Source organism: Gracilinanus agilis, chromosome 3, assembly GCF_016433145.1.
Source record: "Gracilinanus agilis isolate LMUSP501 chromosome 3, AgileGrace, whole genome shotgun sequence".
In the NCBI taxonomy this organism is placed as follows: Eukaryota; Metazoa; Chordata; class Mammalia; order Didelphimorphia; family Didelphidae; genus Gracilinanus; species Gracilinanus agilis.
Genome location: NC_058132.1, coordinates 42,382,777 through 42,410,682, shown reverse-complemented (window position 1 = coordinate 42,410,682; position 27,906 = coordinate 42,382,777). Strand labels below are relative to the sequence as shown.

Genomic DNA, 27,906 nt, shown 5'->3' with positions numbered 1-27,906 from the left:
TCTTTACCAAATGTTTTATTTTACTTGGCTAACAAAGTTGAGAAATGTGTGAACAGGAAAGTGTAAGACTAAGCAGTAAGTAGCAACATGTGCAGCCAGCTGTCCTTCAGCCTCTCTGACAATCCCCAGTGCAGTCACATTATCAAGCAGGAAGACGGTTTTCTAAGTTTCCTTTAATTTTGTACATAAATGAATGAAATGCAACTGATACACAGATGTGATCCTTGAGAACAATTACACTTGAAAGTATCTCGTGTTACACCACATCTCATACTTCAAAAAATTTAAAACTTAGTGCTATCTAAGGACAAATGAGGCTTATTAATCAAGAAAGACTTCTTACTCTAGTCTTTAAGAACAAGAGGGCCCTTCACTTGAGCTACTACCTCATTTCCCATCAGTTCTGCAATAATGGCAAGCCCAAACTCAAAGCTGGTTCCAGGACCACGACTTGTAAGAATGTTGCCATCCTTTTCCACACGATTCTCGGTGTAGGTATAGTGATCTTTAAATGGAAAATAAAGACAGGAAGTAGGGAGGTAAGTTAGACAACAGAACACCAAGTTCCAGACTGCTCTATTCACTGTTCTAGCACAGACAGTTTCTTATAGATAATGAACAAAAAAATCAATGCCGGCCAAGCTCATTTACTTAACACCGATGGCCTGTGGAAGGAGAAGAAATGTGGGGAATATTAAAAGAAACATAACCAGACACCCCCAAATTACTGCTAATCATTAATGAAGAAATGAAATCTAAATGGAAATTATCCTCTACAAACAGCCAACTGAATTCAGTGAATACATATTTAGGCCTCCTTGGTATAGGGAACTATACTAGGCACTAAAGACATGGGATAAAACTAATCTTTGAACTCAGGGAGTGTAGGACTCTCCTGGGGATTCAACCTGGATACAAGATAAGTAAAAAACAAAGGAACTGAGGAAGGAGAGACTATTAGGATGAGTAAAGGCTATCTGAGGAGATAACACAGGGAGGAAAATGCTTGGAGACAAGAGACGGAATGTAGATTTGGGGGCCAGATTTGGCCAGAACTTAAATGTGTGACTATAAATATATGAAATAATGCTGGAAAGATATTCTGAGGTCAAATGCTGGAAGGTTTTCAAGGCCAAACTTAAGAGGTTCTTTTGTATTTATTTTGAAGGCAGTAGGGAGGTAATGAATGATTTTGAATAGGAAGACCAGATCTATGACTTAGCAGCAGCAGGGAGGAAAGGCAGGAAGCAGGCCAGGCACCAAAACACTCCTCACCTCTGCGGTGTGAGCTCGCTCTGCTCTCTTCCCCGGATGTCCTTCTGCTGTCATCTTTAAAAACCCAAACTGAATGGTCTCCCCATGGAAGCTTTCCCTGCTCCCTCCCTGCAGGAGAGGCCCTTCCCCCTCGACACTGAGGCTACTGCCTGCTCTTCCCTACAGAAACTGCAAGTGCCACAGAAACCGGGGAACTCTTATTTGGACTCTCCACAGGGCTTACCATTAGGGTTTTGCATAGAAATGCATGATTAATGTTTATTCAATGCATGTTTAATTATCTATACAATACTATGTTCTTGATGGTATGGATGCATGGCACAATTTTTAAAATCTTAACTGTCACTCATCCTATTTTCTTCCTCTTGGTAAAGCCCAAGTTGGATGAGATCAAATTTTAATCCCAACCCTGATTCCAGACAGGGCCGGCCTGTCTCCCGAATAGGACCACAGACTCTGAAGCAGGGCACGCTGGGAGGCAGGAACTCTCCATACTAGCACTGCAGCGGGCACCCTTTGCCCAAAATGAACAGTTCAGAAAACATGAAAGCCTGCAAGACTAGCTTCTCTAGTCCCTACATACAAGGAGAAGGGCTAAACGCAGCGGGGGAGCACTTGGTGTTGCTCTTTGGGAATGCAGGCACCCTACTCGACAAGCACTTATGAAGTGCAAGCGCTGGGGACGGAGAGAAGTGACCGAACCGCAGCTGCCAGGGAGCTCGCCATCTGACACCACGAAGCAATTCTGTACAAACAGCGGATATACAGGATAAACGGAGGCACTCTGGGAGGGAAGGCCTTAAGACTGAGAGGCGCTACGAAAGGGTTCATGTAGAAGATGCGACTCGGAGCTGCCTTTGAAGGAAGCCAAGGGATCTGGAGGCAGCCAGGAGGAGGGTGTAGGGAGATAGAGGGTCATCAGCCAGGGGGCAGTGTTGCTGGATCACAGAGTATGGGGTGGGGGTGGGGGCCAGGGAAAGGTGGGGAATAGTAAGACTGGAAAGGCAGGAAAGGGCCAGGGTATGGAGGACTTTAAAAGCCAAACAGAAGATTCTACACTTGATCCTGGAGGTCACTGGAATTGAATAGCTTTATTAAAATGAAATCTTAATAGTCCTATTATTAAAAAATAACCAATGTGATGTGCCATCTCCTATACATTCAGACAGGACTAAAGTTATACATTATACATTCTTTTTTAAAGAGCCTCAGAAATAAAACACAAGTTTTATGTTCCTCAATTTTGTCCAAACAGAATTTCTTACAGCTATAAGCCAAAGTTATGTCTTCTGATCTTAACATAAAAATAGTCATTAAAGTAAAGAAGTTCCCATTTTTCAGAGCAACCTGGAATGCCTTAAAATTCACTCTTGAAGAGAAAAAGGAACACACTATCTAAGAAGAAAAACTGTAGCGATCATTTCTCCTCAGCCTCGTCACTGACATCCTTTTAGCATCTCATATACAGAACAAGCAATCTTCTAGCAACCTCTTGAGCTGTCAGGCCAAAGAGAGCAAGAGAAGATATATTTTTGCTAGTAGTGCTTTCATAAGTACTTGAGGCCTAAAAAGCCCACACACCGCTACTAAACAATTCAGCCCCAACAGCTCATTTCTGAAAACTTTTTTTTTTTTTTTATTTCTTGTAGAGATTTAATGTTCAAGACATCTGGCATGCATGGGATTAGTCATGGTAAGGATAAATCAAATGCAGGCTAAATTCTAATTCTAAAGAGGAGGAAATTTGGTTAAAAACATTTTTTTTTAATTTAACTTTGGTTTTAAAATCAAAGCCAAATTCCCTGTTACCTCCAGAACCAGAATTTAGCATGTATTTGCTTAATCTCTAATATGACTAACCATATGCATGCCAAATTGGTTTGGATTGTTATAAATTTGGGGCAACTATTTGACACCTTCCCCCACAGAAGCCTCCTGAGGCGTGGTCCGGAGGGGATCCTGGTTCTCCAAGGCTGGGCCAGGACAGTACAGGCTCTGGCAGGTTCTACCAGGCTGCGAGCACTTCAGGTATGGGCTGGTGACAAAGCCCAGACCTATAGTGTGAGGATCAGCCTTCCTCAAGTTTGGAGAGGTTCCATACTGCATTGGCCACCAAGTGATAAAACTCTTAGCCAAAGATATAAACCTGCATCTGTGCAGGGGCAGCCATGCTAATAAAATCATTCATGCAAAAACAAATCATTCAAGTCCTTCCTGACAACACTGATATATTTTCCACCCTGATAGAATCTTTTGTAAGGAATCCAACATGACAACTTCTCCTGGAGCCTATATATTCCCAAGTCCTTATTACTAACTAATCCAAGGATCTTACTTATCCTCGGGATATTATATGTTATTAAATGAACACTGCTGTGCAAGCACAGTACCCCCTCCTCAATCCTCTCAGTGGCAGGAAGACTTTTGGAGATGGACACAAAGAAAACAAAGTGTCACGATTCTGTTCAAAGTTTCTTTTTCTTTTTTCCTCAAAACGTAAACAATTCAGTCATTATTTAGGGGGAGTTTCATTCCACATGTTTTTTGTTTTTGTTGACAGCGTGATTAAGTTTATGATAAAATATATTTAAAGACAAACTCAATGAAATTAAAATCACGACCCTTTAAATTTTAAAACTTTTTACATTCTCCCTTTAACTGTACTTATAATAGCAAAGAAGGAATTAATCTTGCAACCATGAGGAAGTGAGGACTAAGGAGACACCATTTTTAAGATATACTCTGATCTGAACACCAATTCCTCTCTTAAGGGCAAATGTCTGCAAAACAGGCTTGAGCCACAGACATAAATTCCATCCCTAAACCCCCCGAATTTCAAAAGACCCACTAAGAAGACTGATTTTTTTTTTTTTTTTTTTGGTCTTAAACCTTTACCTTCTGTCTTAGAATTAGTAAGGCAGAAGAGTGTAACGGGCTATGCAATGGGGATTAAATGACTTGGCCAGGGTCACATAGCTATAAGTGTCTGAGGTTGGATTTAAACCCAGGACCTCCCACTTCTGGGCCTGGCTCTCAATCCACTGAGTCACTTAACTGATCGACCCCAGAAGACTGTTGAGAAAGATCTGTTTAGTCTACAATTTAACTAACGAGAAGGTGGCCCTTTCTGAATATTTTTGTCCAGGGCTACAGAATTTAAACTTATTCAAAAAGATAAACTTCTAAACTAATTTTGCCCAACTATTTTTAGTCTGCACCAGAGCTATAAATTTGTTAAAACAGACTACAGGAAAGTGTCCAGCCATATTTCCACCATTGCTCAGCCACCCCCTCTCCCCACATTTTACAGCTATATATACACTCCATCCTTACCCACATACTGTAATGTCACCTCTACAGTTCTCATAAAAAATTTGACAAAAGTGAAAGAGAAAAGTCCAGCCATTTTGGAACATGAGGAACTCACAGAGAATCCTTGTTATTTAAGACACTGGCTGGATCCTTTCCACTACAAATTTTGGAGAGGCCATCTTTGTGCACTCAATCTACAACGGTACTTACTTCCATTCATCATCTTGTCTTTGGCCAGTGGGTGTGTTGTAACTTTACTTCCAAAGCCTATTTCATGAGCCAGGAGAGCTGTCGGCCCTAGAAAACAAAATTTTTTAAAGTTTACTAAATACCGACCTACTTAATTACCTCTTCCGAGACTGCAACATCAAGACTTCAAAACAAAACAAGAAGACGACCCGCATCAAGAATCTGAACATAACAGATTTTAATTCCAGAGCCTGAGAAAGATAACAAAAGATGAAAATGGCCAATGCTGGACTAGCTGTGAGAAGACTAAAGCACTGCAGGCAAAGCTGCGACTTGATCTAAGCATCCTGGAAAACACTTTAGAATTGTACCAATATGTCACTAAACTGCCCAGACCATTTGTACACACATAAAAATATTCACAGCAGCAATTTTTGTTGTCATTAAGAACTGGAAACAACACAGCTGTTTCATTATTTGGGAAACAGCTCAATGGAATATTTATTACACCATCAGACATGACAAATATGATGAATTAAGAGAAACGTTGGAAGACCAAGATGAATCGATGCAGGGCATAATAAGCAATAACAAAGACCCATTTACACAGTGACCACAATAATGAAAAGGAAAACAATTTTCAAAGACATCCGAGGAGCTCTGATCAGCACCAGAGGATGACTTCTGACTAAGAAACAACTTTTGGGCAGACAGATGAAGGACTAAAGGTGGGTGTAAAACAAGACAAGGCCAAAGCGCTGATTTGTTTTGCTTAGTTATAGTTGTTATAATAGAGGGCTACAGGACAGGAATGTTAATTAGGGAATAGTGACAGAGATGCCGCCCCACAAGGGGCATCAACAAAGTATTTTTAAGATGCACAAAAGAAAAAAAAAGTTCAGAAAGGGACAACAGGGAAGCAATGCATTACTCCATGTTATATTTAATATATGCTTAAAATTCAAAACTAATATTAGCAGTTCCCAGCTTTGTATACAATTCTTTTTTTTTGTATAAATGTTAATGTTTGTTGATTATGTTTACAGTAAGAAGGAAAAAGCATTAAAGAATTTTAGAGCCTAAATATGGTGTTCTAAGTTATTTTTTAAATTTAAAAGGAGAAAAATATTCATTTCTTAGGATGAAATTCAAGAGATTTTTTGTTTTGTCTGAGGCAAACAGGGTAAAATGACTTACAAGTAACTGAGGCTAGATTTGAACTCATGACTCTTCCTGACTCCAAGCCCAGCACTCTATATACTGTACCATCTAGCTGCCTGGTTTTAAAATTAATATATTAATGTCAATAGTTAACATTTTTATCAATATCAAAATAACGGATATTCTTTTTTTTTTTTTAAACCCTTACCTTCCGTCTTAGAGTCAATACTGTGCATTGGTTCCAAGGCAGAAGAGTGGTGAGGGCTAGGCAATGGGGGTTAAGTGACTTGCCCAGGGTCACACTGCTAGGAAATGTCTGAGGCCAGATTTGAACCCCGGGACTCCTGTCTCTGGGCCTGGCTCTCAATCCATTGGGCCACCCGGCTGTCCCCAATAACTAACATTCTTATACAAATATACACACACGTATATAAACCCTTCCAAATTTGCAAAGCACTTATATAACCTTAATTGATCCTTATAACACTATATGAAATAGATGTCATTATTATCATTATTTTAGCGATAAGGAAACCAAGACTAAGAGAAGTTCAAAAATTTGCCCAGCATCGCACAGCTAATCAGAGTACAGCAAGCATTATTCAAACTCAGGTCTTCCTGACCTGACTCCAAGTCCAGCACTTCTCTCTCTTCACCATCCAACAAATACATAAGGCCCTATCAAATTTATAATACATATTATTTTTAAATTGACTAAGGTATTTATTAAGCATCTGATTTGAAGACAAGCCTATTATTAACTTTAAGGCTAACAAACCGCTAACGATATGACAAAATATGATGAAATTTACTTTAATGGATGTATAATCTCCTCAATGTGGCTACCTTGTCTACAGAATAAGATCACAATCCATATTTTTCTCACCCTCATGCCCCCCAACGCCCCACAGAGGCTCCATTATATTACACTAGAGGTTTTCCCTCAGATCTTTTACTACTTCATGGGTACCAGAGTGTAACACCTAGCTGGCTATTATCCCTTAGCCTTGATATATGTCCAAATCACCTCCTTTTCTGAGTTAAATTTTAAAAAAACAATTTTTTAAAACTTAAAACACCAAAAAACATTTCCATATACCCAGCAGAACACAAGAAGTACAAAACAACAAATATCTATTTCATTTTTTTAAACCCTCACCTTCCATCTTAGAATCAATATTATGTATTGGTTCCAAGGAAGAAGAACATTAAGGGATAGGCAACGGGGGTTAAGTGACTTGCCCAGGATCACACAGCGAGGAACTGTCAGAGGTCAGATTTAACCTGGGCCCTCCTGTCTCTAGGTCTGGCTCTCAATCCACTGGGCCACTGAGCTGCCTCTATTTCATATATTTTTTAACAAGTATATAATATATTGCACACACAACTTAAAACTGTCCTGCCTGTTTCCTTCTGAACTTCTCTTAAGGGCATTTAAAAATGTTTAAATGGTTCTTTTTGGGGGGCATTGTTATTTTGCTAACAATATGTACAATTAAAAAAAAAAAGAATAAAACTACAAGCACACAAGCAAAATACATCCAAATATGGCTCTTTCTGGAACTGAAATCTATCACCTGTCAAGAGGTGAACAACATGCTTTATTATAAGCCTCCACTTTGCAGTGTGCTTGTCCCTGGTTTGTATTTTTCTATTGTCTTAGCTGTGATTTCTGTCAGTTCACATTAAAGATTCTCTGAAATTATCCCTTTTGTCATTTCTTACAGGGCAATATTTCATTATGTTCAATATGCAATTTGTTCACTTATTCCCTAGGGGATAGGGAATGAGACCTTGCTCTCTCCTATCCCCTTCTGTTTGCCAGGGAGGATGAGCCTTGTTTGTCTATGCTTTTCAGGGTTTACTGGCCGCCTCCTTTGTTATAGTTCAGGAGTGGCTGGCTCACTTTTTGTGCAGTTTAGGGGTACACTTACTGTAGCTTCTTGCTTTGGTCTGGTGTGAATTTCACTAATTTGCTAATTCGGGTATGGAGATGAACAAACGTCCTCTGCTTAGGCAGTGATCCTCGCCCTCCGGCACTCCTGAGCCTACATTTCTTTGATTATTTCATTTATGCCACTTCTCATCCACATCATTGTTAATATTCTACAGCCTCCTACTACTCTGCTTATCACCTTTGGATCACCAAAAGGATATATATATATAATACAAAAGTTTTTGTATTAGGGAGCAACCTGTGATGCAAGAATGAATGCATTGTCTAATTTCCCAAATGCAATCCAGCCTACTCTCTTCTCTTTCCTTCTGGGCCCAGATCAATGCCCATTTACATGCTGGGTCAAAGGCTATGTACTGAAGGACTTACTGGAAGGCATATCTAATTACACATAATTTGGGCAATATGCATTTACCTAGATGATTGTGCATAACCTGTTAGGCTGATCTCCTCTGAGTGGGCTTGGATCTCCTAAAGGATGCCTTCTATATAATATAATTCACTATTAGCAGCAGTGGGAGGGGAATTTCATCTATGGGAAACTGGGCTGAGCAGGCCATCCTCTAGGGCAGCATTAAATGCCTTTGAGAAACATGCATTTCCATTTAATTCCTCACTTAATATTGGCAATCAGGGGCAATGAACAGAGTTATCTTTGTGGCTGCACCTATCATGATCTCGTCCATAATCTTATGGAAAAGACCTGGTTAGACAGAGGAGGCCTTAAAAGCTACATTTTGCGTCACTGTCTTGGTTGGGAAATCAAAGAACAGCCAGAGAACACTTATATTTTCTCTATCCCTTTCAATGAACTGGGCAAACATAAAGATGTGATGTGCTTAAGAAAATAACTCACAAAAGCCGTTTTGTTTCCCTCATATTTTAAATGAAAGCTATCACTGACATCCTCATAGAGTACGTCATTTTCATAGATTTTACAGTGATGAGAAAGTCGGCCATAAGTGAGTAGCTGCTAGTGCTGAAACTCAATAGATCAAATGGATACTTCTGTGCTATTATTTGTTGCAAAAGAAGAAGTAAAACATTCTACAAAGAACTCAGAAAAAGAAATCAAGCCAACGTATGACTTCACAATTCAGTGACTTCACTGTAAAAGTGGACACAGCAAAGGATGATGAAAAATGTGTTGGGGGAAAAAGGGTTCTGGATGAAAGGTTTAGACACCCTTAAGAAACCTCATTCAGCAAGGCAAATGCTAAACAGTATCACACACAGGCTGCTTCTGGACAGGAAACCCATGATTACTGATGAGGATATAATTTCAGATCAGCTGTCTGGTGCAGTCAGACGACGCGGACCGGCCGGAACAAAGGTCAAAATCAATACCAAATTAGATGGATGAAGATGAGAAGATGATGTTTGCTATCAGAGCAGATTTAAACAAGCTATTGACTGAAAAAGAGTGAACAGAGGTAAAGGGACTAGCTCTGCTAATCATTTCCTCTTTGTTTATATGAATAAGCAAAATAGCTGTGACTTCATCAGCATAGGGCACTCCCTCTTTTTCCATTCTCCTCCTGAAGAATGTATTCCTAATATATAGGTGTGAAGTTTCTGGGCAGTTTACGAGCCTTTGGCCTTTTTTCATTTCTTAATTGTGAATCATATTTTCCAACAAATTTTTCACTCTCCTCTGCTATCCTTTCATATAAAACTGAAACAGTGTTTAAGGGACTTGCTCAAGGACACACAGGTAAAAGGTAGGCTTTGACTTCAAGTCATCAGGTGCCAAACTCAGCCCTTTTCTAAAATACTCCACTGTAGGTCACTCTCTACATTATACATATTTCAGGTGCATTTTTATAGATAGCAGAGGCTATGGGTTTTATGGATGCTTATTTCCTTGGATTTTGTCTTCTGTGAATTTCTGCTCATCTTGAGGGACACAGCTTAGTTTTTTCTCTTCTTCCCTTTTCCAGTCCATCATCCTTCTGATTAGATTTATTTTCAAGACTCCAGGCAAACATTTTTATCAGTCTCTTTTAGGTGCATTCCATCTCTGGTCAAGGGTCGGCCATTCCTATATTTTAAGCCACAATCCAAAAATGTTGATCCCATTTTCAGACACCATCTTTGTAACCAGCTGTTCATCTCCCAAATGTGCTTCTCTTCTGAATCCCTTGCCCACAATTGATTGCAGTGATAAAAATACCATCTGTCCCCCTTTCCAGCTTTCAGTTTCTTGTCTAAGAACCTCCTAGTTTCTCTTTGTATGCAGCTCTTGGTGCACATCCTCCTGAATCCTACTTCAAAGATCCGTCCACCTGCAGGTGGCTTTCTCCTCCTCTCTTACCACTCAGATGTATCACTAAGGCTTTTCCTCGTTCTCACTACACTCCTGGCTCACTTCTTTTCTTATTATATATTTCTGGAATATCTTCTACACAACTTCTCGCACACAAATCACTGTTGCTAATAGACTGAGGCCTGTTCACACCTACCATGTCCCCTAATTCTCCTTTAGGTCAACTATAATTCAGATCCTTCAGAGTTCAGAGTGGTGTTCCATTAGTTACCAGATTACTGAGAGAATCTTAGCATTTAAAAAGTGAGTTTTGGTTTCAGAGATTGGCTTATGCTACCTAAAAGAACCTTAGCAATTTCCTAGATCCAATCCAGCTTGTTTGCTTCCAATCCTGGGCCCAGTTCATTGTCTGACTGCTGTGTCTTTCTTTCTTTCTTTTTTTTAAACCCTTACATTTTGTCTTAGAATGGATACTATATATTGGTTCCAGAAGAGTGATAAGGGCAAGGGAATGGGGGTTAAATGACTTACCCAGGGTCACACAGCTGAGAAGTGTGTGAGACCAGATTTGAACCCAGCATCTTCTCTCTCTAGGCCTGGCTCTTTATCCACCAAACTACCTAGCAATATCTTTATGATACACACATTAATTCCATGCTACCTGTCTGGATGCATAACACTGTTTGGTTAACAGGAACTTTTCAGCCACTTCAGTTTCCTTTGTAGATTTTAAAGCCAGACTTTTATGCTGTTATAAAATTCAATAAAGAAGATCTGTAGTGCTCTGGGATTTAACACAATCTGCACAATAATACCAGCAAACGTATTTCCAGTGGATCTTGCCATCTACATGAACTCCAGTTTGAGTTAGTCTCTACAGATAATATTTCTGATGACTATGTTTATATACTAGGAAATTTAAAATGGGAACTAACCAATATTGCTACCTCTGAAATTAACAGAAGTTAAATAGCTTGTGTAGAGGACATGAATGTGAATTTTTTGAAGTCTTCTAAAACCAAGTTGAACTAGGTGAGGGGACTAAAAAGACTACTTAAAACTATGTAATACTTTAGGGTTCACAAAGCACTTTATATGCATAATCTCATCTGACCATCACAATGACTCTAGGGACACTCCAACTGTTGTTTCCTTCACTTTATGGATGGCAAAACTGGTCCTTCATCACAGCTATGAAGTGTCAGTTAGGATACAAAACCAAATCTCTTATGACTTCCAGTCCAGCTCTTATCATCTTCATCATCATCACCTGCATTTATATAGTACTTTAAGGTTTGCAAAGCACTACAAATATGATCTCATTTTATCTCCCACAACAGCTGTGGGAGGCAAGTGCTATTATTATTATTCCCTTTTTACTAATGCAGAAACTGTGGGGGCAGCTGGGTAGCCCAGGGGATTAAGAGCCAGGCCTAGAGATGGGAGGTCCTGGGTTCAAATCTGGTCTCAGACACTTTCTAGCTGTGACACTCGGCAAGTCACTTAATCCTTACTGCCTGGCCCATAGCACTCTTCTGCCTTGGAGCCAATATGTAATATATGTAATATTGCCTCCAAGGCAGAAGGTAAGGGTTAAAAAAATAAATTTTTTTTTAAAATACAGAAATTGAGGCAGGCAGAGGTTAAGTGACTTACCACTTACCCAGGATCACTCTACACTATGCCACAGGTAGATTGCCTGAAGGAACAAGGGTCATTTACCCAAAAAACAGAAGACTTTGGGGTAGTAGACCCAATGGCTGTCATAAAACACTTTTAAGGGCTGTCATACAGAAAGAGAAAACTTGTTTTCCATGAACCCAAGAAAGCAGATCCAGAACCAACAGATATGTAAGTTAGGGAGGTTAATTTCAGATCAAAGTAAGGGAAAATTTCCTTACTTATAATTGTTTGAAAATGTAGTAGAATAACTTGGAAAACAGAGTCCTCCATCATTGGAGTTCCAGCAGAGTTTGCATAAACACTTGGGTTAGATATGATTTGAGTGTTTCATGTTTCAGTTAGGGATTGGCCTTTATGACCTCAAAAGTTCTTCCCATGTCTGGGATTCAGTGACTATCTCTTACTGTATCTGAAAGGATATTCAGAGCTTGATACCTTTGTTATTCATAGAAGCACAAAGAATTGGTTTTGGTATCTTCTATTTAGGGCACTTCATAGAAGAGAGGAATAGTACTAATTCTTTTTTTTTTTCCTCTTGCTACTTAAAAATATCCTCCATAACATTTTCTCATGTTAACCTAAGACTCGGGATCCCCCCAAAATACAGACATAACATTTTTCCTTCCCAAGCAATGGCTCTATGTTCCTAAGATACATCCTTGTTCTCATTTCATTTACACTCACACGACAAAGAGGAGGTATTCTAGCAAGGAGAAAACAAGACATGGAACTGGGACCCAAAATTTCAATCTATGTGATTTTATGGGCCAATCACTCAATGTCTCAGAGCTTCGGGTTTCTCACCTTTAAAATGAGAAAAAGGTTGTTGCAAGGAAAAGTGTTTTCCAAACATTCAATTGTTACAGAAATGTGAGTTATTGTGATGAGGAAATCTTTTGTATCTCATAATACCCAGGAAAAAGAGTAGTAATATGATACCCCTATAAGTTACTGCAAGTTAGCTGATTCTCAAACTTAGAAGACTAAAACAAATGCTCAAGTAGCTATGTTCTCTGCAAGAATAGATCCTGCTTTATACTTAGTGCAAAACTCTTTAAAAATGGAAAAAAAATCTATTAATCTGTCAATTGCCTTTTATTTTTAAAAATGAGGGTTGGACTAGATAATGTCTAAGGTTCTTTCTCATTTTAATCAGCTATGACCTTATGACCTGGGCAGGAAAAAGGTTTTACTTTTTGGATTGATAGTGAAATTATTCTTCCTACTAAATTCATTATAATACTTTAAAAGATGTTTTGTTCTACTTAGTCATGATATGCAAACATTTCCAAAAAATGCAACTTTTTTTTGTAAATTTCGTAATTTAAGTACAAAATGCCTGAAAATTTTTTTTTTTACCTCAACTTTGTATCTTACCCAGCCAGTGCCTAGCAGTGTCCTACACCCAGCAGGCACTTAGTAAATGCTGGAAAGAAAAGAGCTCAATGTTATCTTTCAAATCGTGATTTCTGCAAACACAACTGGAGACACAACCCATCCGTGGTGGTACTTAATGAAAAGCAGAGCGGAACAAAAGAGGCCCTAAAAACGAAGTTCCACAGCGCCACCTTGTGGTGCGTCTCCTAAAGCCAGCAGAAAACCCAAGCCTTCTCCCAACCACAGGGACCAAGGCCACACTTTGGTCAGTGCCCTCTCCTTCCCCAGGACCCATCCACTTGAGTTCCCACTCCTGACTGCTCTCCTTTTCTGGAAACACTGCTCCAGTCTGTGCCTGCCCCTCTTCCCTGTGTGACCTGCTTCCGTCTCCCCCAGGATGGGCGCTGAGGGAGGCTCAGGCAGCTCTCCTGCAATTCCCACAGCCATTCCCAGGACTCCATTCTAGGTGGCTGCCTTCTGATAACTGGCACGTTTTTTAGTACTTCTACTATAATTGAGCTTTCACACCTACGGCTCGCCTTAATATCTAACCGGAAATCTCCTTAAGGAGACTGAACAATTCCACAGCATGGATGTCTTCTCCATACAGACAATACAATCAAGTGTTTCGCTGTGTGTGGCTGACACATTTGCAAACATAATAAAGTTAAAACTAATGCTTTTGTATGCTATAAAACCACATCATGTGACTGCACCAATACAGCTGGGATAAAAATGCAGAAATTTAAAATGGAGGAATTATAATGGATACTCAATGGGCAACGTGAGTGGATTTTTAACAATGGAAAATATCACTGAGATGCAAAGACACACTAAGGATGTAAGATTAGAATAATGTGCGTATACCACAAATCTCTACACTAGCCATTTCTCTGAGTGTTTCCCGATTCTCAGAGGGTAAAAGGCGAGTGTGCTGCCTGACCTGTTAATGTCTTTATGCAGAGGTAAAATGCTTTTTTACAGCAGCTTATTGTTCAGAAGTGGCTGACTGGCTGCGCCCCCTAACCAGTCCTTAATGAAGCGCTATTAACATGTAAGGAGGTCATTAGCAGAAGGCCTCAGGGACCGGGATCTGCCCATATTCCGGGGTTAACATTTTTATTGGTGACTACAATAGAGACATATAGGCATACTGTGACAAATTACATAAAGCTGCTGGTTGATAAACTTGAGATCAAAAAAGAACTCCACAGTCCAAATCTAATAAAAGATAAATGTAAAGTCTTAAACAAATACTCAATTTCACACGCGTAAGACTGAGAGAAGCAAAATAGGTCTAGAGCAGGGGTCGGCAACGTATGGCTCTCGAGCCCTATCTGGCTCTTTTGAGGGCCAGATACGGCTCTTTCTGCAGGTGCCATAAAGTCAATTTTTTTTCAGGCGCTGTTACAGGAGCGGCACTGTGAGCACTGTACGGCTCTCACGAAATTACATTTAAAAAGATGTGGCATTTATGGCTCTCACGGCCAAAAAGGTTGCCGACCCCTGAGATAGACAGAAGTTCATCCAAAAGACCTGGGAGCTGGAGCTGAATACAAGCTCAATACGTATCAATAGTATAACCATAGTGCCAACAAAGGGAATACAACTTTGGCTGCATTAAAAAAGAGGCAGTTTCCAGAGGGAAGGAAATAACAGTCCTGCTGCCCTCTGCTCTGCTCATACCACCTCTGGAGGACTGCGGTCAGTTGTGGGCCCACCCTTTAGGAAGAACACTCATAATGTGCAGGTTGTCAAAGGAGGGCAACCAGGATGGGGAAGCAATTCAGTTCAGACCAAGTGACAACCACTTCTTTGTCAAGAATCTCACGAACCATTCCTTTGATAATGGGTTCTAGAATTCTGATAGGAGTTGGAGTCAAGTTCATTCTAGTTTGAATATATTCTAGTTGAAAGTATTTTAATTCTAGCTCCAGTCTTTTTTTCTTGTCCTTCTCCAGTCCTGTGGTCTCTCTTCTGATCACCATAATCTTGCAAAGGTCACTAAGAGCTAACAAAAGAGCAATGCTTATTCCCTATCTCCCTGTTGACTGTAGGTCTGAACTGTCTAGGAAAAATACTTGTCTTGTCTTCTGAAGTCTCTATGCAAATGCTCTGATTACAGGGCAAGTGAATGAGAGATCCAAATGCAAAGAGACAAACTTGACTTCTTAGGTACAGCGGAGAGTTGGATTTTTCTTCCATGAAATTACTGAGTGTCTCTATTACTATTATTATTTTGAAGCTGCTATTCATTGGAATCCAATTTTGTAGACATTCTTAGGCATTTCTTCCAAATCAAAAAGAAAGGTCAAGATACTCAAAGACCTCATAGTTATCTGCAGTCTCTTCTCACTGGAATGTAAGCTTCTAGATGAGAGACTTTAGCTTTTCTTAGCTTCCAACACTGGGTGGGAATGACAGCTGACTCTTACTAGGCACTTTACAAAGTGCTTGTGCATTCTTCCTTCCATTTAACCTTCACAGCTCTGTGAAGAAAGAACTAAAGTTATTGTCCCCATGTTCCAGAAGAGAAAATTGAGGCTCAGAAAGGTGGCGCCACTTGTCCAGGGTTCCAAGTATCAAGACGAGAATTAGAAGCCAACTCTGACAGTCTGGTTTACTGTATGAAGTACACTGAAATTCAGGTACTAACAATGAAATGCTTTAAATATCGTTTTCAGCTAGACATATACAGAAAAAGGCAGCTCCAAGCAATTGGAAACATTCCAATGAGAAGTTGCCCAAATTAGAAAAGTTACAACTTAGACTTATGAAATGAAAGGTTAAATACGGGGCAGCTAATGAATTTACTCTGGACAGATTTATGCTGTATACCCTGGCAACTGAATCTGCTGGGGCAAGCATTTTAACACCACGGTACCATACTTCTTCCTGTGTTCAACTAAATATACGATTTATTCCATTTCAAAGAACATATGCCAAGGACTTGGAAAAAAAGATGATAAAGGAAGTAGGAGTAGGCCTCTAGAATCAGGAAATATCTATACTAGCTGCATCAAGAACTATGTGCCTAAGTAAGCAAAAAGTGAAACAGTCCCTATCCTTAAGGAGTTCACACTCTAAGAGAGAAAACATGTACCTACAAAAAATATACATATAAGACATAAAAAAGAATGGACAAGAGATTTTATCTAATAAGGTATTTTATGATTTGTAAAAGGTAAGAAGACCTGTTAGAACAAACCTGTCAAACTGAAAGACTATTCATATGACTTTTAGAGAACCAACATTTTTAAAGCATGACAAAAGTAAGGCAAACCTGCACAAACAGCAGCGATAAGGCCTTTGTTTTTCTCTTGTTCCTTCAGCAGAGTTTTCACAACAGGGCTCTACAAAAAGAAAAGTAACATATAAAGTAGTCACTAATCCACAAATCAGTACTGTCTATTAAGAATGCAAATAGAACCTAAAAATATATGTAAACTCCCCATTAGAATTTAGAAATATTATACAAAAGTGAAAAATTAAAAAAATTCTTAAATATTTTATTTTTGAAACATAAGCAAACTATAATTCCATACCATTAGTTTCATACTTTACATATCACTCCCTCTCCTGGAATTTAATGGCACCAAAAAACATAAAATATAAACAGATTCTTGAATACTTTCTTTAGATTGTTACCTCACACAAGTTTTGTGCACCCAGATTGCCTCCTGGTAGGACTATCACATCATATGGGCCCTAAATTATTAAAAAGACAAAAACAATAAAGTACATTAAAGAGAAACATTTTCATATTCTAAAAAAGAGAGCTAAGACAAGCTGTAAAGGACATTCAGAAAAAATGGAATTTGGGAGAAAAGTGATCAAAAGTATTAGTCTTAAAATTAGGGGCAGCTGGGTAGCTCAGTGGATTGAGAGCCAAGCCTAGAGACAGGGAGGTCCTAGGTTCAAATCTGGCCTCAGACACTTCCCAGCTATGTGACCCTGGGCAAGTCACTTGACTCCCATTGCCCACCCTTACCACTCTTCCACCAAGGAGCTAATATATACAGAAGTTAAGGGTTAAAAAAAAAAATAAAAAAAAAATTATAATATTAGCTAATATTTATAAAGTGCTTTAACAATGTGTTTTATATATGTTGTCTCATTTGCTCCTCAAAACCATCTTGGGAAGTAAGTGCTTTTATTAACTCCATTTTAGCTATGAGGAAACTGAGGCAGACAAAGGTTAAAGCAACTTGTTAAGGGTTACATGGCAACAAAGCAGAATTCAAACTCGGGTCTTCCTAACTCCAAGGCTAGGACTTTTCCCACTATATTCCATTTAGCAATTTGCTAAAAATATAAGCTATCAATTTGGCCTAATAGCAGTTTTGAGTGTTTCTTTTTAAACACTCTTTTTTTAAAACTTTAAACACACAGATTTCTCCACACTTTTCCTGGCCAAAAGTCTGGTAATAAATTCCTCCAATTTCATTTTGGATGATGACATCATTAAATAGGTCAATGTAAAAATCTGGAAACTTTCCTCATTTAAATTCTTAGATCAAGTTAAAGAAAATAATGGAGAAGGGATTTATTTATGCTAATCAAGTATTTCATTCTCTTTCAATCAAGAGGCTAATCAAATGCTCCATTTAAGAGTAAACATGTAAATATTTGTGCTCCTTTGGAAATGAAATACAGGCTTATGAGAATAAGAAAGGTTCAGGAAATCAAGTGCTAATCATAGTCTCTCTGGCCCAGGTTTTGTTTTGGTAGCCTTCAAGAGAGGAGCAGAACAGGAGGTTAGATAACAAGATTACATTGTTGTATAGAAATAGGAAATCCCAAAATGAGCAAACTTTTTGCCAGTTAAACAACATAATAAACAAGATAACACAATGTTTTAGAAAACTACCTCTAAACAGGGAACAAATCACAATTAAACTTCTAGAATCAGCTATTATATAATGAACAAGGAAAATGTTTTAAGGAATATTTCTAATTAAAAAAAAGGACAAACCTCCTTTTTTGCATCCTCTAGACTGGTATCAGGGCAAAGGAGTACATCCCTACTACACTGCACTGGGTCCTTTCCAGAAAGACCTGCAAGAACGACTTTTATCTGAAAAACAAAAATAATTTCCATTAGAAAACTGATAATTTACTGGGCAACAAATTCATTATGAATCAATAATGTGATATGGCAGTCTAAAAAGCTAAGATCTTAGATTACTTTAAAAGAGACTTATGCCCAAGGCCAGGGAAGTGATTGACCTAGTTCTACTCTATTCTGGTTAGAGTGTATCTAGCCTACTATTTTCAGTTCATGTTTTGGAAAGAGGAAGTACAATCAGGATGGGGGAGAGACTAGGATTATGCCATATGAGGATCAGGTTAAAGAACTGAGGAAATTTAGCCTCAAAATGGAGAGAGAGGGTAGAGAATGATAACTGTTTTCAAGTATTAAAGCATCATCTAGAAGAGGGATTAGATGTCTGATAATATAGAACAAGAAACAAGCAAGTTTAAAAAAAAATTTAGTCTCGCTTTAAAATAACTTCCTGACAAGGTTAAATGTGGGATTGGCAGCCAGCAGAGATAGTGGGTTCCCTCTCCATGGAGGTCTTCAAGGAGGGGCTGGAGGATCTCTGGTGAGGGATATTCATCGACAGGATTCTTGGACATGGGAGTCTTGCTTTGGACTAAACAGCCTCTGATGTAATCTTCTTAAGAGTTGGAAGGAATATTTTAATAGATTCCTTTATTTTACTATTTAATATGTTGCCAAGATGTTGCGAAAAATTATAGTGAACATTTATTTCACTAAATTGCTGTATGTTTTGATCACTACATACTTTGATTACTCTGTGACCCATCAATGATGGTAGGAACTCCTACAACATCCATTCAAATCCCAGGCAAATCTGTGTCTTCCTGTACAGAAGTCCACCTTACATCCTGTCTCCCACCCCCAGCAAGTATGCCAAATGCAAAATGATAAAAATGAGTTCGCTTTACATTTAACATTGATGATTTACATTGGCTGTGGAGATTTAAAATTTATTTAAATTTTCAAAAAGTTTTTAATCTTATTTTGGTCAAAAGACATAAAAGAAATCCACAGATAAGTTGACAAAAATGATCTGCATACTTACCCCAGCCCTCCTCATTAAATCAACAGGGATAACTGTTTCCATCTCCTCTGCTCCTTTAGCCAGAATGACTAATGCCTTTTTTGAAGCCATTTTTTAAATCTTATTTTTTTAAACAAACACAACTACTCCACTGAACCTTTTATTGCAACCAAGGAATGGACAAAATTTTAATTTGAGTCTTCTCAGACGGTAGAACACCTCCTAGGGAAAATGCAGTTTAGAAAGTTAGACAATGGTAAATGTTATTATCCTTTGACATTTTTGAAAGTACCAACTTTTACACAGTATTATTATCAACTAATCGATCTGTTACATATTTCTAAGGAGAGTTAAGTTTAGAGAATATATTCTCATGAGTCATGATAGGAGAAATTCATATTAAAAATGCAACTGAGTTTTAAATACAATTATACACGTCTTTTTCATATAATTCCTAATGAGAAAAAAGTGGTTTTTCTCCTTTAGGAAGAAGGAAAATTCTACTTCATAATATGACATGACTAAAATTTATTATGTGGACAAAAAATATATAGGATTTTGTAGTTATTTTTGGAGATTTTAGAGAGGAATTTGTAGCACCAATCTTGGAATCTATTTTATATTAACAATGGTCAATATTTTAACATATCTTTTTTTTAGAAGAGAAGACTTCACACCAAGCTTAAAGGTGAACAAGATCATTTTATTTTTTAAATTGTTTTTACTTACAAGTCACTTGTAACCCAACTCTTATCGCAATCTTTCATTCTTTTTCTGAACGGTTGAATTTACTTAATCATCAAACAAATGTTTCAATCACAAGAACTACCATAACTTTTACATCATAGGTACTTCAAACAAATATAAGCTGCTTTTAATTCACGTTTGGTAGACCTTATATCTATCTTCCAGCTACTTACAGGACTATTAAAAGTCAAGAAATTGGGCCCCCACGGAAGAAAATCGTATTTTTGAATTTAATTATCCCAATGGTGTTAATATTAAAAAGTCAACAGCATTCACAATTTGGTGGCCCTGATTTTTTTCATACTTTTTTGTTGATCATGTTGCCATCTGCACAAGCAAGCAATCTGTTAAATATTCCCGAATTAGCATTCCAGAGAGTGCTAAAGGTCAGCCTGAGAACAAATTCAAGACACAAAAAAGGCCTTTCTCCAGTTAATAACAGAGTAACTTCCAATTGTGGAAATGAGCCTATCACCTTTTCATTTTCTCCACTGTGGTTCCGAGGCTCCTAGTGCCCCAGTTAGTAAAAAAGATCTTCACGGGGGCAGCTGGGTGGCTCAGTGGATTGAGAGCCAGGCCTAGAGACGGGAGGTCCTAGGTTCAAATCCGGCCTCAGACACTTCTCAGCTGTGTGACCCTGGGCAAGTCACTTGACCCCCATTGCCCACCCTTACCACTCTTCCACCAAGGAGCCAATACACAGAAGTTAAGGGTTTAAAATAAAAAAAAAAAAAAAAAAAAAAAAAAAGATCTTCACTTCTCTACTCTATCCTTCCTCTCCCTCTCTGAGCTGATAGATTAATTTGCAGTCTTATCACAGATTTATACTTGTCATGTTTCGCATTCATTAATCCCCTCTGTCTTATCCAGATAAATCCAACCCAAAATAAAAGAAGTCAGCATGAAGCAGCCAGAGGCAGCCTGTCACCCCCCAGCGCTCAGGCAGAGATGGACGCACGTTAACCTGGAAGTCATTAGGTCTACCGGCATCATTATATTGGTTACTATGATCTGCTTGCAGATTGATGAGAACCATTTTATACTTCATTTGCTCCTTTTATGTCTAAATATATCTATTTAAACTTTTGGGAATGGTTCCAAACAAGGAATCAAATGATTTACAATGGCAGTATATTTAGGCACCCCCACTGGCAAGAATGGAATACTCTGATATGTCTCCCACCCCATCTGCTGTTTTTAACCCACTTTGGTCCAAACAGAAATGGAAAAGGGAGAATATCTCACACTATCTCAGCACTTGCTTTTCAAATTCCAAAGGCAAATTCCAATTCCTTGGGTTTTTGGACAGGCCTCTCCTTCTAGGCTACCAAGTTCCTCATCTCGGTCCTCCTTTAGCCCTGATCTCCCACACAGCACATCATGAACCCATGCAGCTCACCTTTCAGCTCTTCTGCTTCCACCAGCATCGCTCACATCCAAACACCACCTCTCTTTTCACACAACCACCACCCGATCTGGGGCCCTGTGGCCTAGTCTAGGTAACAGACCCCTCATCAGTCTTTCTGCCTCAAGTTTCTGGCACTACAACCCACCTTTCACGCAGCTACAAAAGGGATTTTCCTTAAGCAAGCTTATGAGCATGTTACTCTCCTACTCAGTAAATGCCAGTGGCTACCCCATTGCCTCTAGGATGAACTATAAACTCCTCCAGCTTTTAAAGCCCTTCACAGAATAGCCTCAATCTCTCTTTCTGTCCATATTATATATTATCCCCCTTCCCATTCTCTACAACCCAGCTAAACTGGCTTTTTCTCTTGGTCCTAACAGTCCTCTCTCTTGTCTTCCTCATCTCCTCCGTCTCATAGAATCTGTCTTGAGTTGAGGCTCCAGCACTGCCTTCTATATGAAGACCTCCTTGATCCTGTTAGTCTGTATTGTCTATGTACCTATTGTCTCTCTTGACAGAACATAAGCTCCCAGAGAACAGAGATTGCTCCATTTGTGTCTCTTTATCCTCAGTATCGAACATAGCATTTGGACAGCGTAGGGGTTTACTTGATATAAAATACATTCATTATTAAAGATACACATGAGGAAAGTTCAACTCCAGGTTACTAAATTTCTTTTTTCTGTAATTATTATTAATCCTAAGAAATAGATCTAACATTTGAAGCCAAAAGGACCTCTGAGATCATCTAATGCAACTCCTCTGCTATTTTACCGATGAGGAAACTGAGGTTCCAAAGGGGCTGTTGCTTCCACAGGGTCCTGTGAGTACTAAGTAGTCTGATGCTAGAACTAGTATTTTTCCCATTTCACTAAGCTGATTCTCTATTAATGTCATGCCATTATTTGTCGATGGTTCACAAAAACATTTTCATAAAATAGAAGCTCCTCACTTGTTTTTTCTAACTGAGCAAACATTAAGTGCCTACTGTGCAGAAAAATACTCTGCCAAAGGGAGACACAAACCTAGTGCAAAGAGCCTCCTGCCCTCTTTGGGCTTTACCTCATCCCAGTGCCTGGAATTAAATCCTCTTTTCCATGCACCTAAATACCTTTTCCTAAAGGTTCAAAAGTTCCATTTCCTTCCTAACCTGTCTTCTCTTACTATGCCAATTGTATCATCTGACTCAACAATTTTTCTCCCCCTTTATTTCCCACATCTGTTCTATGGGATTGGGGAGCAAGGCTATGTGAGAAGGACAACAGACAAATCTGAGGTTTGTGAGGAAGATAGCAGGGTGGGAAGGGCCCAGGGCCATTAGTCAGGAAACATGCATACTGGGGCCTGCTAAGCTACTGGCTGTGCATCCTTAAGGAAATTGATATCCTTTTATTTCCTTCAGCTTACTCAACTGTAAAATCAAAACGTCAGATTCTTCCATCAATTCTTAAAATACTCCATTTATACTGTACAATGTAGCATCTAATCGCCAAGAGCCTAGTACATGAAATTAGACAAAGTATGCAAAGCATCTGGCAAACCTTAAAGGTCAGTTATTGGCTAATACAAATCCTGTTCTCTGTTGAGCCATGTCTGCCTTGTCTATACAACAAGTGTTTTAAAGGGAGAGACTATAGCTGTCCATCCATGGCCTGGGGCACCCAGCAGCAGGGGTCACAGAGAATGTGCAGATATCCCAAGAATCTGTGTAGATCACAACCCAAAACCTAATGGGGAAGTCTTAAAGCTTGTCTGGAACACAGGGGTTAAGGGATTTCCCCATTTCCACACAATTAAGTGTGAGACACAAAATTTGAATCCAGGGCTTCCTGATCCAGGGCCCAAACTCAATCCAGTTGACCAGACTGTCAAGCAGTTAAACAGTTGTTAAGTAGTTAAAATATAATCTTGCACAATGTTACATATTTATGTCAGTGGATCTGAAAGTTTCAGTTTAGAAGTTACCCTTTCCATATCTTTTTATCTCTAAGAAGTCAAGTGATTTTAAGTTCTTAATGAGTCATCAGCATGAGGATATCTTAATTTGGTGGTATAAATAAAACTCCCAGTAGATTTCCAAAGAAAAAAACAAAAATGTCAGAAATAACTCACTCATCAAAAAGTATTACTACAGAATTACCATAAAAATAATTATGTAGGGCAATCCTGTTTCTCCAGGAAAGACCAAAGTTAAATGATCCTATAATACAATCTTTCTTAGGTAAGTCAAAAAATCACGGAAGCACCTACTATATAAACAGAACTGTGCAAAGCACTAAGTTGTATAGCCAAGGTAGGTTCCCAAAAGTAGAACCATAACCTGTCTAGAAGGAAGGAATATTCATTCTCTTGGGATAGAGCAGTGGTTCCCAAACTTTTTTGGCCTACCGTCCCCTTTCCAGAAAAAATATTACTTAGCCCCCTGGAAATTAATTTTTTTTAATTTTAATAGCAATTAATAGTTAAGATAAATGCACCTGTGGCCATCACCGCCTCCCTGGATCACTGCAGCACCCACCAGGGGGCAGTGGTGCCCACTTTGGGAATCACTGGGATAGAGGGTTCAGAATGTGCAGAAATGTGACAAAAGTAGCTAGCAGTTTGAGAATGGGCAATGCCCCTCCACAGAGAACTAATCAACTGATAAGCACTTATTATTTAAGAGTTAGGCATTGGGGATTCAAAGACAAAAGTCTGACAGTCCTTGTCCTCAAGGAGACTGAATTCTAACTAATGGTGACAACAATGATAATAGCTAACATTTGTACAGCGATTACTATGCACCAGGTTCAAAGCATACCCAGGCATATGCAAAATAGATACAAGGTAATGGGGGGGGGGAGCACTAGCAGCTGTGGGGATCAGTGCACAAGGTGGTGCTTGAGATGAACCTCAGAAGAGATAAGGGATTCCAGGTGTGGGGAACCAACTACCAGTGCTAAGGCACAAAGAAGACAATACGGCTGGCTAGGCCAGTCAATCAAGTACTGGAAGAAGAGTAACATATAAAACTACTGGAAAGGTAGGTTAGGACAAGATTGGGAAGGGAAATTTGGCCCTGGAGGTAATGGAATGAGAGGGTCAGACCTGTACTTTAGGAACATCACTTCCAAAGTCTTGTGGAAGAAGGCATAGAGCAAGGAAACCAATGCAGAGGCTGCTGCAATCATTTAGGGGAGGTGTGGAAGCCCTAAACAAAGGCAGGAGCTGGGGGAACTGAGAAGAGGCTGAAGGCCAGAAACATGGTGAGGATAAACAGCAATAAATGGATATTTAGGGGGATGGGTGGTGAAGAATGGGAAGAGATGCTTGATACATCTAATATTTCATCACTGGCAACAACTTCAAGTCCCCTAGAAATACCTTTAGATATGCATCTAGGAGAACTGAGAGCCAGGACAAAGGGAAGGGAAGGGAGGAAGCTGGCCCAAATTCTTTTTTTTTTTTTACAATCAATGATATTTTACATTAAAATTTTTTTTTTGTTGATCCATTTTTGTCTTCCTAACAATGTAAGCTCCTTGAGAATGAAATCATGATTTCCACTTCCATTTTCCCCTAGAATGGGTGCATTTTGCACCTAGAATAGCAACCCAAATGAGTTTCTGATCCCATTACAAGTGAGATCTGGAAAGGGCCTTGGACCTGGCATTCTGGGCATTTCCAGTCCTTCCTATTCCCAAGCTCCAAACTGATATGAAGCTCTCCTTCATTCTGTTTCAGTCCAACAGGGCGACTTTCTGTCACTCCTTGAGCTAGTCATTCTATCACTGTGTCTTTGCACTAGTCCCTTGTCTCTTTCTCAGAAGGCACTCTTGTCTTTTCATGGCCTCCCTGAACCTTTAGCTTCCTTCAAAAGATTCAACTTAGATGCCACCCTCTACAGGGAGCCTTCCTTGATCTCTCTAGCCTCAAGTCATCTAGCATTTACATACTGGTATAGCATGGTAAACCCTAATGAACTCCTTCCTAGATCACAGGAACCATTCTTTGTTTTTGTCTTAGCATCATCAGTGCCTTGCATATAATAAAAGGGCAAGTGTTTCTTGTATTGGATTTAATTTTTAAAAATGCATTCGGATCTGGCCTTAGATACTTCCTAGCTGTATGACCCTAGATGAGTCATTTAACGTAGACTGCCTAACCCTTACTTCTCTTCTTCTTGGAATCAATACCTAGTATTGATTTTAAGACAGAGGTAAGGGTTCTTATAAAAACAAATACATAAATGTGAACCTTTTCTTTAAAAAAGAATCTATCTAATAATGGTAAGATGGAGTTTCCACTGGTGATGACATAATCAAATGAGATGACTGGCATGAAGTGCTTTGCAAATCTTAAGGAGCCTACATCAATACTAGCTATTATTAGCATCAGGTAACAGATTTAGCAGCTATAGAGGTATAAGTTCTTCAAAATAATTTTAGATTACTGTATACAAGTCCTCCAAGCAGCGAGAGTCCAACAACTGACCAGCACTTCAGAGTAACAAAAAGGATCTGACAGCTATAGTTTCCTCTGACTTTGTGACAGTTAGGAAACATATTTCCTTTAGCATATTTATCACACTCTACGACCTCAGTTTACAACACAAGAGTTCAATCTTTGCCCTAGAGACCAAAAAAAAAAAAATCACTTCTAAGAAAAACAGCCAGAGGCTGAGTGAATAAAGACACAAAGGAGACTTTCTCAGAACCATGCTTAATTCCACAGAAATCTTACTTAGTTCCTTTATTCTCTCTTTTATCAATAAGGCCAACTTTAGGGGCAACTAGGTGGCTTAGTAGCTAGAGCAGCAGGCCTGAAGACAGATCCCAGGCTCAAATGAGGCTTCAGACACTTCCTGTGTGATCCTGGGCAAGTCACTTAACCTCAACTGCCTAGTCTTCATTACTCTTCTGCCTTGGAACCAATAAGATTCTAAGACAGAAGGCAAGGATTTACAAAGATAAATAAATAAGACCAGCTTTAATGTCACCTTATGTGGGCAGAAGCCCAGATAATTGGGGCAAATCTAATCTTCTAAGTTGTGTAATGGCAGGCTTATAGATTTTTTTCATATTCTCCTTCATCCAGTTTATGCTTCAGCCTAACAAGAGGACTTGCTGTCATTTCTTGAACTGAGTTCCCATCACTGTGCAAGTCAGCAAGTCCTGGATTCAATTCCTGCCTCTGACAAATAATAGATGAATGACCAGGTTTAAGTCACTAAAGCTCCGCATCCCAAGCAATTATTTGAGCCTTAACAGTTATCTAGAAGATGCCAATCTGCACTAGTGGAGAATTTCCCAGAGCAGCGAAATAACACAATCATTAGACATTCTTGCAAAACCAGTTTACCAATCCCACCCAATCTTCCCCACTCCCCTCCATCCCCCCAAAAAGGAGGCCTGAAGGGATAAAGGTTACAGATTGAGGCAAGTTGGTGATATTAGACTTGGGAGTCAGGAAAACCTGAATTCAAATCCTATCAAAGGTATTTACTAGCTGTGTGACCCTGGGCAAGTCAACTGAACTTCTCAGGCTGTTTTCTCATTCATAAAAGGAGGATAATAATAGCACCTCCCACACTGTGAGGATCAATTGAAATACCGTATGTTTTACAAGTCTTAAAAGTAGATATTACATAAAATATATACATGATTACATAGTTATGTTTATAGGTTATACATCTATATATTTGTATATTATACATTTATGGCATTTGTCTAATATACATATATTATGCATTTATATTTACATATAATATAAATGCCAGCTATCATTATTATTAGTCCCCCTTCCACAAGTTAATTGCAAGGCATTCCAGACTGTGGTCTAAGAGGCAATAATAAGGCGGATTAGTCTGGCCCTTTTATATTCTTTAGCCTAGAGCAAGGATATATAGAATGGGGGGGGTCAGGGGAGGCCTAGGTTCAAATCGTTTCCTGGACATTTCCTGGGGCCTCAGCTTCTTCCTCTGCAGGATAATACTTTGGGGTCCTTTTGTTTCCCTAAGTCACAAGGTAGGAGATCTGGGGGAATGGCTTTGGAGGTCATCTAGTGCATAACCCACCTCCCCATTTTACAGATAGGAAAACTGAGACCCAGAGGCCAAGTGAGAAGCTCTTTACAAGCCTGGCCGCGCTACATAAGCCTGAGTCACTATTACTATTGCTGCTGCGGCCAGCGACTTGCCAATAGTCCTGGTCACGCAGGGTAGGAAAGGCCTAGACCCCCCGGGGCCGCCCTGGCCTCCTTGCCCGCTGCTCTGACATTTGTGGCCAAGAGGTGGGCGGCGGCGACTGGAAAAAACTCTGTCAACCAGGGGGGCCCAGGCGCCTCTCACCCCTTCTCCGGCACCTGGCAGGTGAAAGACCGGGACTAGCACGCGGAACGGAATTCTACACCCACCTCCTCGCTGATGAGTGCTGCAGTGGGCGGAAGTGACGCAGATAGTGAC

The 27,906-nt window shown here is 39.3% G+C and overlaps 1 protein-coding gene across 2 annotated transcripts; it reads right to left on the bottom strand.

Moving 5' to 3' along the window:
• On the bottom strand, positions 1 to 27,906 carry PARK7 (Parkinsonism associated deglycase). 2 transcript variants are annotated; one of them, XM_044667676.1, is made up of 7 exons: positions 27,858 to 27,906; positions 19,331 to 19,531; positions 18,196 to 18,297; positions 16,869 to 16,928; positions 16,504 to 16,573; positions 4,798 to 4,884; positions 1 to 505 (listed from the first exon to the last, which is right to left on the bottom strand). In XM_044667676.1, the coding sequence occupies exons 2-7, from the start codon at positions 19,418 to 19,420 to the stop codon at positions 345 to 347; spliced, it is 570 nt and encodes a 189-aa protein (XP_044523611.1). In that variant the 5' UTR covers positions 19,421 to 19,531; positions 27,858 to 27,906; the 3' UTR covers positions 1 to 344. The 2 variants fall into 2 exon arrangements, with proteins under 2 accessions (XP_044523611.1, XP_044523610.1); XM_044667675.1 differs by having other exon boundaries at positions 27,793 to 27,876.